General features: G+C 54.4%; 1 protein-coding gene across 4 annotated transcripts; it reads right to left on the bottom strand.

Moving 5' to 3' along the window:
* Positions 1-68: 68 nt before the first annotated feature.
* On the bottom strand, positions 69-17,142 carry LOC144214664 (POU domain, class 2, transcription factor 1-like). 4 transcript variants are annotated; one of them, XM_077743237.1, is made up of 15 exons: positions 16,598-17,142; positions 8,210-8,370; positions 8,007-8,054; positions 7,739-7,933; positions 7,354-7,614; positions 7,072-7,249; positions 6,901-6,992; positions 6,342-6,473; positions 6,124-6,265; positions 5,888-6,045; positions 5,619-5,796; positions 5,415-5,526; positions 5,243-5,313; positions 2,125-2,266; positions 69-175 (listed from the first exon to the last, which is right to left on the bottom strand). In XM_077743237.1, the coding sequence occupies exons 1-15, from the start codon at positions 16,704-16,706 to the stop codon at positions 127-129; spliced, it is 2,028 nt and encodes a 675-aa protein (XP_077599363.1). In that variant the 5' UTR covers positions 16,707-17,142; the 3' UTR covers positions 69-126. The 4 variants fall into 4 exon arrangements, with proteins under 4 accessions (XP_077599363.1, XP_077599364.1, XP_077599361.1 ...); XM_077743238.1 differs by lacking the exons at positions 69-175; positions 2,125-2,266 and adding an exon at positions 3,181-4,794 and having other exon boundaries at positions 8,210-8,238; positions 8,314-8,370; XM_077743235.1 differs by lacking the exons at positions 69-175; positions 2,125-2,266 and adding an exon at positions 3,181-4,797.
* Positions 17,143-18,815: the final 1,673 nt, after the last annotated feature.

Raw genomic sequence — 18,815 nt, 5'->3', positions numbered from 1 at the left:
TGTTTCGCTCTCCCCTTTCGGCCACACGGGGCCGCCCGCCCACGCACCACTACGCACGGTGGGAGGGAGGGAGGGAGGGCGCGGGGGAGAAACTCCAGGCCATGCCCACTTGTTGCCGAAGATCGTCTACGACGTGTCGTCCTTCGCCGCCGACCTCTTTGACGTTCGTGTCGCACTATTGGATAATAAACACACACACACACACACACACACACACACACACACACACAGCACACAGTTGATTTCAGAAAAAAATGTGGTTTCAAAAGTCTAATTGCACTTGTGTCAATATTAAATGGTGTTGTTCGTTGGGCGTAAAACTCGATAGACAGGAAATTCGACGGCTTGCCGGAAATATCACCATTGTGAAAAATACCCCCTCATAATTTTTTTTAAAAAAACTCAGGCAAATTGTGAAATACTGGCCTTGGAAATGAATGACAGGATCCCAAATGAAGCGTCCCGTGGGTACATTGCAGAACCTGCCCATTTGTGGCGGAAACCCAGGACAGGGGGGCCGGGAATACTTTGTGTGGTGACCAAAGGGGCTTTCAAAGGAATTGGGTGGGGTGGGGGGGGCGTGGTTTGGTGTTGGCCAAGCCGCGTGTGGCCGTGTGGCTGCGTGTGGCTGCGCATGTCAAAGCGTGGGCCCCAAAGGCCCAGCGGGGGATCCCCAGCGCAGCCTACGCGTCCACCGTCGGCGCTAATTGACCCGCCCGCGCGCTTGATCCCGGACGTGCTAATGAGCCGGGACTTGACGGGAGTGCTGAAGCCAGATCGGGGGGGACGCCGCCGTCATTCCAAGTCCAGGATCCAAATTGGATTTCCATCCACCCCAATAATGGGAAGGCTAGGCTAGGCTATCTACATTTGTGTTCCGTGGATTCGTTTTTAAATGGGGGCGATGGAGGCACGTGGTGCCACGCTAAAGTGGGAGGAGGGGGGGGGGGGGGGGGTCTTTTTAACATCTCCCCGTCTGCAAAGGTCATTTGCACACAATACACTCCACTACTTACAAAACACGCATGCTGTTCAGTAAAAAAAAAAAAAAAAGTTTCCTCTTCTGGTTTAGTGCTGGTGACGGAGGAACGCACGCGCGTGTCCCCCCCTTTCGACCCCCTCCCGCCGTCATGACACGTTTGATGAAAAAGGAGCCCCCTGGTCCGTCTCTCGTCAGGTCACGTGATCCCACGATATACGAGTGCGAGGAGGTCGAGTAGAAGCGGCGGGCGGAGGGAGGGAGTGAGGGAGGTTCGGGAGGGAGGTAGGGGGAGAGCACGCAAGTGGTCAAAGGCTCCTTTGTGGTCCCGGGCCAGGTTTGTTTTTCCTCCGAGATGGGTCGCCGTCCCACCGTGGCCTTTTTGGGGCGGATTGACGGCGCCGTGACAACAAATGAAGGAGTAATTTTAAAGAAGGAAAAGGCGGCAAGGCGTCCTCTTCAAGGTGACCACCACCACAGCGTGGATTACGTCACGTCATGTTTTTAAAGTGAGATTTTGGAAAGGCGCAAGCCGAGAGGAACTGTTGAGGAGATTTGCATATGAAATGAGCACAAAAACACACACACACTTACACACACGCACACACACACACACACACACACACAGAGTGCGGCAGTGTGTGTGGGTACACAAGACAAACCCTCATTTACATGCAGTGAGTGCAAGCAAGAAACACCCGCATACATACATACGCCCACCGAACTGGTGGCTCGACGCGACACAAACAAATATACTATGGATATACTATATAGCCCAAGCTAAGCTAATCAGGTGAGCTGTCAAGAAAGTACAACTATATTGCGCATGCTCATGTATTTCAATATATTTTAAATACATGATGTGGAGGAAAAACTATGCTCAATGCCCCTTACACGACGAAATGTAAATATAAGGCCTTCAATTTCACACCACGGCTTTGTCTCTACCTAGCGGACAACGTTTGCAGTGCGCAAGCTTGATACTAGTATACGTGTAGTAAGGGCAAAACACCCAATCAATCACCGACTCCTACATCTACATGTCCAAAAGTTCAAGTCTCATGACAGTGATGTCCAAAAAGAAGTGGCCGATTCCAAAAGTAGATTTCATTTTAAGATATGGCAAATAAGTAGAATGGGCTCACCATTGCCTGTTTTCCAGTCGGCGTTGAAGTGAAGCCGCCCGCCTCTCTTTCCTTCCTCTTCCAGATGTAAAGAGAAGATGGGACGGGTGGTCCGGGAGATCCCGGCCTCGCCCGTCCTTCCGTCCGTCCGTCTCCGGGAGGGCTGCGGGGATCCGGGAGGGCAAAGGTCAAACACATTTCTAGGCCGGAAAAGTTGGGGACTCCATTGGTCTCCAACTTGAATAAAAAAAAAAGAGGAGACGTGAGATCTTGGTCAAATCTAAATCCCAACTTTATTCCTAACACTTACAGGTTGGCTGGGAACCCCCAAAAAGCACACGGACAGAAGAACCCCCGCGTGGAGGGAGAGAAAGAAAGCAAAATGGCCTCACGCACGCACGCGCCGAGCGTGGCGCCGGCCTTTTTTTTTTCCGATACAAAGACACGAGAAAATGTACATTCCGATGGTGTGGAGTTCTTTGGTTTGGACTCTTGACGGAGAACTTTTTTTTTAAAGGCCAGCAGTCACATTTTTTGCTGTCCTCTCACCGAACTTTGGATTCAAGCTGCGTGCTAGAAAACGAGGAGGAGGAAAAAAAACAAAAACTGGAGCCACCAACGGACGGACAGACGGACGGACGGACGGACGTCACCTCATCCTGAAGGTTTTTCCACAGTGGACTCTGTTAACTTTGGTAAAGGACTTTTTATTTGGTTTTGGCGAGAGAGAATTGCGAGGTAACGCCATCCGCCGCCGTTGCAGCTGCCGCCGTTGCCGCCCAGCTTTTGGACGCCATCAATGACAGAACGATGGCAGGAGAAAGATAAAACATTCATTGCATTCCTTGTCTTTTTTTTTTCATGCCGGGATTCAGTAGGATTTGGGAGCAAAGCCAAACGGCAACGGTTGGACATTTTGCAAGCATTTCTGCTCACGGATGCCTTTTCTTTCTTTTTCTAGGACTGTAGTGCCTTTCCTACTAAATCCCCATTGTGAATGCAAACAAAGTTCCCAACAGGCCCAGCACTGAGCAACACAATCATTTCAACCCCCCCCCCCCCCCCCCCAAAACACACTCAATCAATACAAACAAACATAGAATACATTTGGTTTGATAAATACAAGTGGCTTTGGCCAGTGTAGAAAATGAGGATCCGAGTGGACGTGATGGAGAAAAGTTGGAAAGTGTGCAGCCACATGTCCAAAGCTAGCAATCAGCAAAAAATCTATTCCATTTTCCGTTTGGGGAGTCCACAGTTACTAAGAACCCGGGAAGAAAACGGCTAAAGTGAGAAGAAGAAGAAGAAGAAGAAGTAGAAGAAGAAGAAGAAGAAGAAGTAGAAGAAGTAGAAGAAGAAGAAGTAGAAGAAGAGAGGATTTTGGGATGTGGAGGGGGGGGGGGGTGTTAAACACATACATTAAAGCAAAGCACCCCCTTCCCCCCTCCCTCCCTCCCTCCCTGTCCGTCATCTTCTTTGTTCCTGTTTGGTTTCAGGGTGCCAATCACTCAATGCTTTTTGAGTGGACTTTTTGCTTCTTGGTGTGTTTGTTTTTGGTTTTTGTTGTTGTTGTTGTTCCTCTTGTTGTTCCTGTTGTTATTCCCAGTGCATCTCTCACTCTTCCACTTTTACCACCTGCAGCTTCTTTTGTCCTTTTAAGACAACATCTTTGGAGACAAAACCAAAGGCGAGATGGCCCAGCTGGACCTTCGTCTGCCCGCCTTTTTTACACCGTGTGTACACACGTGTGCGTGTGTGTGTGTGTGTGTGTGTGGTGCCACAGGCCAAGCTTTGGTATCTGAGAGTGACGGTCGGCTGGGAATGATGATGATGATGATGATGGAGTGCAGGGGCTATTGTCAAGAAATAAATAAACCCTGAAATAAATAAGAAATGAATGGGCAAGCCGGTAGGCTTGCACTGTGGCATGAAAACTTTGAGAGAATGAGAGGATGAGAAGTTCCTGATGGATGGATGGATGGATGGATGGATGGATGGATGGATGGAAATGGATGGATGGGAATGCACGCGGCTAAAGCTTTTCTCTCCGCTTTTCTTCTTCTATTTGGTTTGCAAAGAGTTTTTGGTATTTGTAGATTTGGCTTTTTGGTTTTGGCGGCGGTGTGCCGGGCGCTGGCTGGCTGGCGGGCGGGCGGACGATTGGGCGGGCGGGCTCGGACGCTCTGCCGCTCTGCCGCTCTGCTTCCTGCCACGCCGCGTCGCTTTCTTTTTCTTTTTCTTTTTGGTTTTCTGTCCGGAAAGCGGCTTTGGCCGAGAGGCCGGCTGGTTAAAGCTATAGCAAAACGTGCCGTGACCCGTAACCCCCGCCCCCCCACACGCCACATTTTTTCCTCACAAGCCTTTACTCGGCCAAGGCCCCGCCCAAGGGAGGCGGCGAGGCTTCGCCGAAGGAACAGAAGGAGGAGGGGCTGGAACAGGGGGAATCGTCGGGGCACGGGGGCGGCTCCGGGAGGCGGGCGTCGACCACGGGCGGCGGGAGGGGGAAGGCCGGCCGGGGGGAGCCGCCCGGGGCGCTCGGGGACGCCGACGCCGAGCCCGCGGCTGGCAGGAGGGCCGGCCGGTTGAGGAAGAGCTGGGGCCGCAGTGACGGGGGGCCGCCACCGCCACCCGGGATCACGTGACCCCCGCCGGCCTCCATGATTGACAGCTGACCGCCGCTCGCCGCCAGCGCTGCTGGGGGCGTAAGGAGACGAGAGAGGATTGGGGGGGGGGGGGGGGGTGCGATGATGGACAAAATAGGAGGGGGGGGGGGACGCCGTCGGAGGGGAAAAGGGAGAAAAGTGGGGAAAAATAAAGCAGAAATGAGGGCAGGAAAAAAAAGGGAGGGAAAGGAGAGAGCCGGAAACAAAAGATCAGCCGACACGTTAAAGAGACATCCATAGGGGACGGAAACAAAGTAGTCTACGGTCCAATTCCGTCCCTGCGCCGCTTGACTCTGGATTATCCTTTGGTTTGGCTTCCCCCGCTAACAAGCTAACAAGCTAACTAGCCATTTGGAAGTGAGCAAGCCTCCTCTCTCTCCATTTGGAGATTGCTTGACCCGTCGGACGCTTGGCGGCGGACACCCACCCACCCACACAATGGAGCACAGGAAGCTGCTGGAGGGCGGGCAACCCACCTTGCATGGTGGCCAACGGATTGGCCCCCAAGAGCACCTGCTTCAGCCCCGCGCTCACTCCTCCCAAAACGCTGCCGTTCCGTACAGGGAAAAGCCCAAAGGTCACTTCTCCGTGCGCCGGGCCGGGGGCGGCGGTGGCGGCGGTGGCGGCGGTGGCGGCTCGCCCACTCACCCGCTTTGGAGCCCGTGGACGCCGTGGACGGCGGGGGCGGAGCCGGCCGGGCCGGCCGGGCCGCACGGGGGAGGAGTCAGAGAAGAGGACGTGGATGGAGACAAAGAGGCCGCTGGGAAGTGAAAGGGAAAACAAGTATTCTATAGGTTGTGTATTTGCGGTCCGCACATTTTGTCTTTCCGGCAAAATACCAAGCGGCCTCACCCGTTGTGCCGAGGCTGCCCTGAGAGCCGGGCGTCGGCGGGGGCGCGCCTCCACCGACGCCCGGGTTGATGCGCTTCTCTTTCTGCCGCCGATTGCAGAACCACACGCGGATCACCTCCTTCTCCATGTTGAGCTGCTCCGCCATCAGCAGGATCTCCTCCGAGGTGGGCTTCTGGTTCTACGGTGGCGGCGGTGGCGGTGGCGGCGGCGGCAAAGTCAGAGTCAGCAATGCCGGGCGGCCCCGGCGTCTCCCCGCCGGACCCTCTTACCAGGCTAAAGTTGCGTTCCAGCGCCAGGCGCACGTTGCTCTCGATGCTGGTGCGCTTCTTGCGGCGGCGGCCCGCCAGGCCCGCCAAGCCCTCCGGGCCCGGCAGCGGCGAGAAGACGGAAGAGGGACTGGGTAGCATGCTGTCCACGGCCATGGTCTCTGCGGCCCATCCAAGCCATCCCCTTAAGGACGGGCGAGCCACCCAGAGACGGAGGCGGAGCCAAAGCGCGCGCTCACCTGCGTCCCCCAGCCACTTCTCCAGCAGAGGCTTGAGCTTGCACATGTTCTTGAAGCTCAGGTTGAGGGCCTCAAAGCGCGAGATGGTGGTCTGGCTGAAGTCGTTGCCGTAGAGTTTGCCCATGGCCACGCCCACGTCGCCCTGGGCCCACCAGAGAGGGAGGGGGGTGTCCGGTCAGGGCACGCTAAAGTCTGGCCAGCGGCTTCTCCGCTCCTACCTGCGTGAATCCCAGCTTGATGCGACGCTGCTTGAAGGTGCGGGCAAACTGCTCCAGCTCCTCCAGGTCGCTGGGCTCCTCCACCCCCGCCGTGGAGTTGGACGAGGCGCCCGCCTCGCCGCTCTTCTGGCGCTGCGGGACAAACGCCGGCCTAATCTCAAGAGCGGAGTCAGAGGGACCTTTGACCTTCCCAATGAAGGCTCATGCGAATGCGTCCGCCCGCCCGCCGGGTGGGCCCCGTCAATTGGAATGAAAAGAGCGCGGCGGTATGCGCCGGCACGCCGCGCCGCCTCTCCAATCTGCCGCCGCCCCTTGTTTATGCAGACGGGCGGCCAATGCAAAAGAGGACGCCGTGAGCCCGTGTTAAACGCGGCCCGAACCACTGATAAGAGATGGACGGACGGACGGACGGACGGCCTTTTCAAATTCACTCGTGGCGTTCCGCCATAAAAGCCCAGCGCTCGCCGTGAGCGGGCAACCTAACGCCGCGGCGGGTTGGGAGCGAGCGTCCATCCCAATAAAAGGGAGAATGTGAGCCCAGCCCGGCGCCACCGCTCACCTGCGCCCGGAGGCCCGGCCGTGGCGGCGACGTCGACGGCCCCGCCGGGCTCTGCTGAGGTAGCTGGAGGACGTTGGGGGTGGACAGCAGAGCTGTCCCGGGGGAGGACAAACGTTGACGGAGAAAATGGGCCAGTCCGTGGGCTAATACTACAAAGGCTGTCACGCTTACCTGGCGGCTGCTGCGCAGTCTGGGGCGGAGTCTGGGGCGGAGCCTGGGAAGGAGTCAGGGGCGGAGTCTGGGGCGGAGCCTGGGGCGCCGGCTGCGACAGGAGGAACTGGCTCGGGGACTGGAGCGGGTGACCCGGCATGAGGACCAGCTGCTGGAGCTGGAGAAGTTGCTGGATATCCTGTAAAAAAAAACAAAAAAAAACAATCTGCTCTCTCCCATCGACTATTCGGGCCGGACTCGTTTAAATCCGCGAGCCGGGGACCACGGGTTCGCCGGCCGTACCTGCGCCGTGAGCTGGATGGGCTGAGCGAGGGTGAGCTGGGGCGCCGGAGGCGGAGCTTGAACGCCGCCCTCCCGTTGGGCGCCGGACGGCTGAGACGTCAGGCTTTGGTGTTGTCGCTGGATGGCGGCGTGGGCGGCGTGGGCGGCGTGGGCGGCGTGGGCGGCGTTACTCTGCTGGACGGCGGCCGCCAATAGCTGCGCCTGAGCCCGCTGGAGGAGGAGCTGCTGCTGCTGCTGCTGGGCCGGCAGCAGCGCCGCCAGCTGAGAAGACAACATCGGGGAATCCAAATCAATCTCGTACTACCCGTAGCCACACGCGCTAAAGTGGCTGAAATGATGGCCTGGCCGATGACATTTCTCGGCTCGCCGCCTTGGCCTCGCTCACCCCGGCCAGCTGGCTACCGGCCAGCATCAGCTGCGTGTGGTGCGCGTGGTGGTGCTGCGCCTGTTGCTGCGCCTGTTGCTGCGCCTGTTGCTGCGCCTGTTGCTGCGCCTGTTGCTGCGCCTGTTGCGCTTGCCGTGGCGGCGGCTGCCGGCCAGGAGACGGCGGGCTCAATTGACAACTGTCTTCCGCCTTCACCTAATGCACACAAAGTCGCTGGATGGGACTCATACCATGCTGAATTTGAAATGCTCTCTACACTTTTGCTCACCTTGCCGAGCGGCGGGGGCGAGAGGCCGAACGGGCTGCTCTCCATCCGCTAAAAGTCGTGCCAGAAAAAGGAAATGGATTTTGAAAAACAAGAACGACGACGACGACAAGGACTACTATTTCACACCCGTTCCTCCGCAGTTAGCCCCGAGACGAGCCGCACTTTTATTATTTTGTTCAAAAATCAGGCATTGGACCACAAACCTGCTCATCGGGGCTGTCTCTGTCCGAGTCTGAAACAGATGAAGGAGCAGGTTGAATGAGAAAAGGGGAGGAGCCAAGGGGACGGCTGTCTTTTGGGGTGCCACCTGAGCCGCCGTCGCCCGGCCCCGCCTTCTCCTCTTCTGCTTTGGACATCCTGATACCTGTCGGGGACACAAAGACAAAGATGCGCGTTAACAAGTAAGCCTTGTCGAGAATTTGCTCAAAAAGTTGTTGTTTTTACGCCGCACAGAAATGTTCCACGATGTTCCATGTGGCTTAGCATAATAAAAAGTTGGGAAACGCATGCTGCAAGCGACGCCAACCACAGGGTGGCAGCACCTTGAAGCACAAAAGAAGAAGCCCACTCACTCACGTTTCTCTTCAATTCAGAAACACCCACCCACACACACACACACAACCTGAGACGCTAGCTACTATACATGATTGTGAAATAGAACTCTTGGCAAAGACCAAACAAGGCAGCATTGGTGTAAAACAAGGGGGTCAGACTCGGCTTAGTTTGGCGGGACGCGTTAACGTCAACTCCATTTCATGTGGGCCGGATGGTCCAGGTATAAATAAATTAATTCATTAAAAAAATGGATCTGTTTGCTTGGGTGTGTGTGTGTGTGTGTTTAATGGGATGGAAAGGGGGTCTAAAAGTGGCCTCTCTCACTCCCCTCTTTTGTTGCCCGCCTCTGTTACGCCTTTTGGGGGACCGTGACAGACGGCGCGTGGGTTCGTTTGTGTGTGTGCAGGGGGGGGGGTCTGTTTTGGCGTGTGGAGGTCCAAGGTCAGACATACGGCAGCGGGGGGGTCCCGCTGGTGCGCACACTTGCAACTTTCCACTCTTTTCTGCTTCAACTAAACAGGCCGGTCCTAGACACCGCTACACACACACACACACACACACACACAGGCATATACAAAAAAACAGTGGTTGCTAAGCAACAGCCGGAAAGATCACTGTATACGGGCTTCTCTCTTGGCCTAGCCGTAGCATGCTAATAGGTGACCATGTCCTCTCTGACAGGAAGCAAAAAAATAAAAAATAAAAGGCAGTAAAACAAATGTACAATCACCGGGCAAACACGCTTTAGGACTTTGTGTAAAAGTGTCCAGAGACAGGATACTTTTCAAGGTTCAGGATGCAACACACACAGTTGTCCCCAGAGTGTTTATTATATCCAACGCAGCAACGGCTGTTTCTCGCACCACATATTTCTAGGCCGATCGATCCCTCGGACTCCCCGACGATACGATAACGCCAGCGCCTTCCCGTGGCCATTATTAGCGGCTTTTCCCGAGGACCAGGCTCCGATAAAAAGACCAGGGTGTGGTCGCCTTTTACGGCACCGTCCAATCAAAGTAAGGTCCTGGCCGTGGTCAAGCCGTGGGGTCGAGATCTCCGTCTCGTTTCCGTGGCTCCCCAGCTGCCCCCCCCCCCCCCGACCTTCATCTCCTGCTTAAATCGCAGCCATAAATTATGGAGCCAATTTATTCAAACGGCATTAATTATAAAATAGCAGCGGGCCGGAGGTGGGGGCTAGCTATTCGGACTGGAAAGAAGCGTGCGAGGAAATTGCCGTGGCTGGCGGCGGAACACAACACAACCAAGCGCCCCCCACCCCCCACGCACGCGCAGCCTCCTTCCCGGGCCGACTCTGCTTTGTATTCCGCGGAGATGACAGGGGGAAGCTTTATCGCTCCGAGTCGGTATCGATCGGGGCCCCGCCAAAGGGGGAGCCGGACCCGCCGGCGCGCCGGGCCCTTTCTTTAACCCATCTGCCGCGGAGCCTCTTATTGGCCGGGCGGAAATAGATGGACGGCCGAGACGGCACGGGATTTGGACGCTTTGGGGGAACCCGCCCGGCCGCCGCCACCGCCTGGACTCTTGGCAATTTCTTGACTTTTGAGGGGAAAGCAAAATGGCGGTCGCGCTCTAAGTGCTCCATCAAGGTTAATTCCTTCCCAAGAAAGGGGGGAAAAAAAGCAGCATTTTCACAGCGGCAAAGAAATGCTTTGAAAAATAAAAGAAGAAGCATTTAGAGCGGAGGTGCCAAAAGGTTTGGAAGGTCACAAAGAGGCATTTTAGTCGGAGAAAATAATACAAGAGAGCTTTAAAAAGACGTCACTCCAATGAAAAAGTTTTTCGCCACAACTTCCAAGCAGTCCGAATAAAAGGGATATTAGAAGGGCTATTTTTCAAGCCAAATCAAAATGTGTCAAATGGGATGATTACGGCCCATTTGAAGAGAGACTTTGTGGAAAAAGCAAAGCGCTTCTTAAACATGGAAATACAATTGGAAGCGTGGAAATGCACGGAACAAGCGCCCAAAAGTCTCCGGAACAAGCGCCCACCCAAAGCCTCCTTTCTTTCAAGGTAATTGTTAGCTTATGGGAAGAAAAACACATCTGTGAGATTGTATAGATGAGATCGCTTAGGCGGGGACCACAATAAGCAACAATTTCATGGTTGTGTGTGTGTGTGAGTGAGTGATTGGAGCCATCAGGTTAGGAAACAACACCGTTACATTCTGCATGGCACAGTGTCTTTCTTTATCACCAGGGCCATAATAACTACCTTTAGCTTGCGTGTTTGTGTGTGTGGTGGAGGGAGGGAGGGAGGGAGGGAGGGAATTTCTACCAAACACAGCGTGACCTAGCGGCGTTTCACACTGGTGAGCGCCACAAATGAGATAAGGGTCCATTCTCTCTGCACCGTCACACAACAACACAAAGACGGACGGATGGACACGCCACGCCACGTGTGCGCGCCGCTTCATTACGCCGCTACGCGGCAGCCCAAATGGCGTCAGCGGGAGGCTTCCGAAAGGGAAATGGAACCCAGGGGGGCTGGCTGGAGAAGCAACCCGTGGCCAACTGGACAAAATAAAGGACTTGAAACTTGAAGATTCCTTCTGCGCGCGCCAGCAAAATGCTAAAATGCGTCGGAGGGAATGAAAATGAGCGTCCCCGACCACAAACACCGGCCCCGGCTAGGAGTTTGTTGAAATTGGCGGCCGCCATGTCCCGCCCAACTGGCTCTTTACGCGACACGGTCCAGAGAAGGCGGGCTGAAAATCTCACGCTAATCGATAAGCTCAGGGAATGTGGTGTGTTTGGCTAAGTGAAAGCAGCTTATCTCCCGTCATTAGCCCAGGGATTCCCGCCTGGACAAAGAGGGCGGGGAAAGATGGTTGGCTGGAGGAAAAAACAAAAAACAAAAAAAAAATGCGTGTTTGGCGTCAAGAGAAAGCCCACAATTATCTCTATTGATTAAAGGCAGTCAGCCGGCAAAGCCCAGAAGGAAAACCCCGGGCCCGATCGATACAGACGGAAGTGGAAGTGGGGGTCTGGTGGGGGGGGGGGGGGGGTTGCGCGTAGGAAATTCGGATCATCTGAGCGACGATTGAGTGCAAGTCAACCGAGTCTATCTGCTTTTTCCTTACTTGGAATGGGAGGGAAAAAGCAGCCATTTCAAACTCAGTCCACGTCCAAGCGCTCGCACATTTGGACATTTGGACATTTTTGTCCAGGCGGGAAAAACATCCAGCTCGAAATCCAACGGCAATAGGGTCGGAGGAAAAGATTGATGGCCCGTTCGGACGGCCGAGAATCTCCATTTCCAAAATGAGTCCCCGTCCCCGTCCCCCGCGACAACAATAGTTTTCTGACATCTGCCAGCTCGTCCGTGGGCCAAATGACGGCGCTTGAAAAAATGACAATGGAGAGAAGGGGGCTAATATCCAGCGGGACGTCCATCTGCGAGCGGACAAAAGGTCGGCCTCCTCCTCGGTCGGCCTCCTCCTCCTCGGCCCAAAGCTTTGCTGCCTGCCGCTCAGACTTAATGAAGCCCGCTCGGGCAGAAGCCTCCCCTCCCGTGAAACAAACCCCAACCCCCAGCAATGACCACGGCCCCGGCCGCGACCCCCTCCGATGCCCTCCCCTGCCAAGTGAGTCACCGGCAAGTGGCGTCGTCCGCGTCTCACCTCATCCACAGTAGGCGGGATCGATTTTTTGCCACGGAAAATAAAAAAGGCCATGAATTTTAATGCCCGACAGACACTCTCTCTGTCTGTCTGTCTGTCTTAGCGGGTGCTTGTGCGGGCTGGGGGATCGGTGTCTTTAAAAAAAACAAACGACAACAACAAAAACGCCACCCATTCACAGTCAAGTGCTTCAAACGCTCCATTTTGGGGCAAAAGCAGAGCGAATATATGTTTAGGCAGCAGCCTAAAGCTAAGCAATGGCTGCCACATTTTAGGCAGCACCCTAAAGCTCACCCTCAGCTCGCCACATAGGCGCTCACCCAGCGTAGCCGATAAAAACCGTGGCGTACAGACTGGAAGAGAGCGCTGGCTAAGAAGACACAAAAGAGGGGGAACGGCCACAGCTGTCACACTGACAGCCAAAACACCGGAGGAAAAAAGCGCTCTCCTCCTCCTCCACCGAGACGGACGGCCCTCTCCTCCGTCTCTGGCTTTTAAAGAAGAAAAGAGTCCGAGGGACAAAAGGCGCTTCGGCGGCGTCTCGCCTCCCACGGTCGCCATTTTTGCCAAAATCGATTTATCGGAGGCGGGAGCACTCCGAATTTAAGGTCCGCGCTAATGGCCGTTAACGCCACGACACGGGAGCTATTTTTAGCAAAACGGCCGAGGCCCACTAATGGCCCCCGGCAGGCAGTCAATGCAACGTTAGCTCACGTCAATGCGCCTTATAACGAACAGCCCTAACGTCGAAGAAGGAGAAAAAAAATGGGCCCGAGGACCACCGCCGCGGGACTTTTCCCGAGTCGGCTAGAGACAAAACGGTGGCCGAGCGTGGCGGAACGTCACGCTCGGCCATCCTTTTGGGGGGAGCCGGCTCAAAGTCAAGTCCGCCGTCTGGTCAGCTGGGCCTGCCTCGGGCGCCGCCCGTCGATCCCCGACCTGGCCCTCTCACTTGAACTTGAGAGGGGAAGAAGAATGGAGCCGGCGTTGCAATGGCAGACGGACGGGACGGGACGGGTCGAGAGGGGGCGGACGGGGGCGGACGGGGTCGGGGCGGACGGGGAGCCAGGCTGAAGGTCAACCCCCTCTGTGACCCTAGCACGCGCTAACTGACGAGCGCACAAAGGCGGCGATGGGGAGGCCCCGGGGGAAGGATGCCTCGCGCCAATGGAAGGCGCACATGGGCAGGTGCACAATCCATTTCATTTGAACACATGCTTAAGTACACACATCAATAATGGAAGGCATGCCTCCTTTTTTGGAGCGGTGGATGAAGGATTTGGGTGCCATTGATATTGGACGGAGAATGAAAAGCACAAAGCGCAAGATGGATTTCAACGGACGGAGGCCAGAAAGTGGCCACACTGGTTGTCACGGCCGCAACTGGCCAGAAGAGAAGAGCCCTGAACCATGAACAAGACCACTAGGCCGGTCCGGTCACCTGTCCCATTTGGCCACCCCGGTTCGCGTGGCCCCTGAAATCCTTCCCCCCAGGGGGAACCATTAAGGAAAACTGCTCGCTCTTTCTCTCTCTCCTTGGTAACCTCCCTTGCACGCATGCACGCACGCGTGCATCCCTGAGTGTCGCTTCCGGCCTTTTTTCATATCAAGAGCGTTTCACCGCTTCGCTCTTAAAAGAAAGAATTTGGAAGCTGGCAAAATAAGTGAGTGGGGAAGGAGGGACGGTGTACAGGCCCCGACTTGGGAGCTTTTCAAGTTGAAAATCTAGCTCAAAGACAGGTGCCAGGGAAAATGGGGGGGGGGGGGGGGAGGGGGTGGGGGGGGGGGGGGGCAGAATTGAAATCATCTGTGGTTAAGACAGTCAAAAACACAGCAAAGTGTTTCAACGGCTCTCTTCCATTCACACAGCCAGAGCAAAGAAAGATGCGCCAATGAGGAAGAACCCCCATGGACACGCAGGGACACAAACGGAGGGACACAAACGGAGGGACACAAACGGAGGGACACGGACGGAGGGAGGCCTCCCCGCCGTAGTAGATTCGGCGGAGCACACGGCGGCAGCATTATGCGGGGCTTAGCACTCCAACGTATTAAAAAGAGCCGTGGTCCGTGGGCCAATCTGCTAAAGCCCCCCGACCAGGCCGGCTTTTCTTTCCATTGTCCTTCCTTCTTTTCATACGTACTACGTGTAGACGCCGCCTTCTCCCTCCCTGACACATTTACTAGAAGTACAAAGGCCTCCGTATGATATTCCATTTTTGACAGGCACAAAAACATCCCTCAGAGTCACCCACCGGCGGCACAAAAAAGAGGCACACCCTCCCTGACCCCCATTAGCATAAAACCTGTCCGCCAAATTAAATTGGGGCCGGGGAAGGGGGGGGGGGGGGGAGTAAGTACCCCGAGAGAAGTAAGTAGCCCTCGGTCGCCCCCAAAACGGCGCCGAGCGGCGGCCGGGGTGTGCCGAGGGACGCGCACTGGTAGTCCAAAAGAAAAGGCGGTCAACGCACACGTCATTGTCAATCACGCGCACGCCAGAGACCAGTCAAATCTAAGCCGAGTGGAGCCAATTTAGCCACTAATGCCACTTTCTGGGCCCGTCAGGACAAAGACGGCAGCCGTGTGCGTGAGCGTATATGTTTGCGTTTATGTGCCTGTTTACCTTGACTCCCTCCGCCCGCCGCTCTAAGTGCCTTCCAACGTTTCCACGGTAACGACGGAGGTGAAGCCCAGTTCAAACGCCAGCTGCAGGTAGCGGGCGTTTTGTCAAATGACGCGCCACTCCACTCCCAAACTAAATGTTTCGTGTGATTGGACGGACATTATTTTTTTTTTTTTACTCCCGTCTTGCTCGACGGAAACTCAGGCGCGGCTTTGAAAAAGTTACCGGATGGCGTTCTAGATTTGGCAACCTTGACAAGTTACTCTTTGCAAAAATCTGAAAGAAAAAGAAAAAAAGAATCTAAACGTGCTAGATAGAAAACATGGCCCAAAACTCATTTCAACTTTCCAGGTTTGCCATTAAAGTCAAGGGCGACGTTTCAAGCGGTTGACACATGCCAATCGTTACAAAATCCAAATGTCGAAAACTCTTCTCATTTCCTCTGTTAAACATGACGACAAATGAGGGGAGAAATCCAACTTGTGTGTGTGTGTGTTGGCGCATCTATCCAGGCACGAGCTAGCGAGCTAGCGAGCTAGCGAGTGTGCGTGAGGCAGCTTAACGCAATAAAGCATGTTGTATTGACATCTGTGTTGTGTCTATTGATTCCCCATTACGGAGCTAACAAACCCACCCGGACGCTTTGTCATTGGCAATCACGTTTAAGCCCACAAAAACACACACACACACACACACACACACCCCTTTTTGAAAATGTGATCCATACACACTCACTCGCACACATTCCTTCACATTTAGCCAACACTCCCACACACACACACACACACACACACACACACGGGAAGCAAGTCAATGGTTGTAATCAATAGCTGTGGAAGGTTAAAACCAATCACACAATGGTGGGCTACCAGATAAAGCGCCGGCCGGCGTGACCTTAACGCGCAATTATTGAATGGTCAAGCGGCGTCCGGCCCGTACAAGCAAGCCACGGACGCGCACGCACAAAGAAGCACTTCCTCGTAATGAACGTATGAATTGAAGGAGTTGACACATTGGCACCAGCCACAATTGGACCATTTTCACCACGTCACACCATGGGAATCCAGCTAGCGCATCTTGCGGAAAGACCTGTATCTTAATCCGTGTATTGGTTTCAAAAAATGGAACTATTCTACGTCAAATGCCGCGGCCCACGCGAAATGGAGTTGACGTCAAAGCGCCACGCCGCCACCACGCCCCCTCCCCGAGCGTCAACCCGGCCGGTCCGAGGAGAGAAGACGGGGGACGGCGTGGGAATGACAAGGCTGGAGGGGCTAGCTTTTGGAGCTAAATGCCAATGAACGCAAAGTGTACGGCCAGTGGATGGGTTTTTTTTGTGTTTCTTTGATGAATAAATGATCAATTCTCCCCCGTTTGTCAATTCTACTAACTTTTGATGTATAATTCACGTGGATTTCAAGGCCCGGTCTCCGTCAAAAAACAACGTGGGATCCAAATTGTATTTCTCTTTTCATTTAGTTTTGTCGTGAGAATCATTTTGTGAAAGTGTGAAAGATTTGCTGCAAATAATCATTCAATAATACATGAAGAAATGGAGTCCAAATAGTCATTTGCCTCCTCCTCCTCTAAATTCAAGAGTTGGGTCCAATTGAATCAAGTTCGAATTTAGAGTGTTTGGTTCATTTCACGCTCCAAAAGCGGCTGGGACTATTCCAATAAGGTAGCCACGCCAATGAGCTCAAGTGAGCATTTAAGCAAAAAAAAAAAAGAAAGAAGAAAAAGAAGAAGAAGAAGAAGAAGAGATGCTCTTACCTGGGCTGGAGCGTGGCGGCGCTGCTGCCGCTGCCGGGGACGACTTGAGTCTCCAGGCGCTAAAGTCGCTTCTCTGAAAGACGAAGGGCACCGGCAGGGGGACAAACATGGTCCTCCGTCAAGCTGGGACCCCTTCTCTGCTCCTATCTCCCGGTCTGGTCCGGTCTCCCTTCCGGTCTCCCTTCCGATCTTCTGGAAAAAAATTCAAAGGGGAGCTTTTTGGCCGCTTTTCTTTTCAACGGGATCTCTAGTTGTCCCCATCTCCGGCTCTGGCTCCGGCGCGTAAAGCCGGCATGGCGCCCGGCGGAGGCGCTCCGTTTGGCTCGCCCCGGGTCAGAGGCAAAGTCCCTTTTTCTGTGTCGGACGGGACGGCCAAAGCGGAGAAGCGTCCCTCCCTCCTTCAAAACGGCGGCGGTGGCTCCCGGATTAAATCCACACGGATACGGCGACGCTAACTGGCGGCCGTGGCCGTCCCCGTGGCGGCGTAGCCTCAATGCAACGCGCTCTGCCAGGAGCCCGAGCCGGGATAGAAGAGACGGGAGAGGGCCACCCCCAGCTTTTAACGCGGCACCCCGCCCCCTTTTCAGGACAGTTCTTTGAAAGCCCCCCCCCCCCCTCCGTGCACAAACGCAGGCAGGCAGGCAGGCAGGCAGGCACGTGTGCGTCGGGGTTCTTTTGAAAAGGTGAAAGGGGCAAATGCGAGGCTTGGCTTTGTGACGCCTCTCATTGACTTTTCAACTTTTTGCATTGAATTTGGATCATTCACCAACATGAGGCCAATACAATTTTCATTGAAAATATTGATGTGACCCGGCAGATTTGTTGGTTTTTTTTTTTAACCTACGCGCAAGTACGCCATTCTGATTTCCCGCTTTTCTGATGACGTCATTACCACGCAACCAATAATCACGTGAGCCCGTCAAGTATCCATTTCCCCTCGACGTATATTTTAGCAGGTGTATTTCTATCTCTCGTCTTGATATATTGACAACACACACACACACACACACATCTGGAAGGCGCTTTGGAACGTCAACCCGAGCGACAATAGCGACAGGCCAGCCCCGTAAGTAAACGCCTCAGAGATCATCATCATCGTCGGCGCCGATAAACATTGTTGCAAACACACTCGTCGATAGGGTAAATATGGCCGTGGATGAGCCGTGCGCTCGCTGCCCGGCGCTGCGCTCTCCTCCTGGCCGCACTCCTGAAGGGCCCAGGTGTTAATAAGTTATCGATCCGCCCCCGCGGAGACGCACGCGTTCGCCTCGTTTTGTCCGCTCGGGAAAAGGACGCCGGCCGGCCGGCTCGCACGCGTGGCGACAAGAAAGGATTCATATCGCTCGAAAGAAGATTTTTTTGCCATAAAAACTAGCCGTGAATCAGGAAACGGATCAAATTCACACGTTCTGTAAATGTAGTTATCAGAATATCTGAATTCTTCTCAAACGTTTTGTCTAGTCGTATACAAACTAAGGTCAAAGGTTACATTGGATGGATTTTTTTCCTATTTTAAATGGTCAAAGAGTATTTGGGGAAAAAAAACATTGTAAAATGTAAAATCTCAATTTAAAATGAACGGATTCTATTCTTAAAAATAGGATGGGGGAAAAAATATTGGTTTTTATTTGCCCTTATTCAACTTGATCAAATAATGGGCTCATTCATCATTTCCATATAAATATAATATCGTGAAGTGAAGCACGTCGTCCGTCCCTAATCATATGTCCTTCCCTCCGTATCACATCACATGACAAAGGAGCCCCCCGCCAGCTAATGTGTCACCCACCTCCCCTCCGCCTCCCCTCCCTCCCCCCCTCCGCGTGTCCAATGAGCGACGGGTCGGAGGAGCGGGCGCAGCGACCGCTCGTCCCTCCCGAGCCCCCCCCCCTCCCCCCTCCGCAGATAAAAGGCTTTGAGAGTGGAGGAGCCCCCCACATCCCAACTCCTTCCAGACAAAAGCAATTATTTCTTGAAAAATATAGTGTGTGTGTTGTGCGTCCGGCGCAGCTGGGGAAGGAAGGTGGGCGTGTGCGCGGGGGGGGGGGGGGGGGGCGGCTCGGGGTTTTTGTTGAAAGAGAGGTGAGCAAGATGGCGCGTGGCCAGCCGGCCTCATCAATAGCCACGGCTTCTTTGTGCAACATCCTTATTATTTCTTGTTTGGAGGTTGCTGCCCGATACTCAATGTATTGAGCCGGAAAATAGTTCCAACTTGAAG

Source organism: Stigmatopora nigra, chromosome 21 (genome assembly GCF_051989575.1).
Source record: "Stigmatopora nigra isolate UIUO_SnigA chromosome 21, RoL_Snig_1.1, whole genome shotgun sequence".
NCBI classification, from domain to species: Eukaryota; Metazoa; Chordata; class Actinopteri; order Syngnathiformes; family Syngnathidae; genus Stigmatopora; species Stigmatopora nigra.
This window is presented reverse-complemented; position numbering and strand designations above follow the sequence as displayed.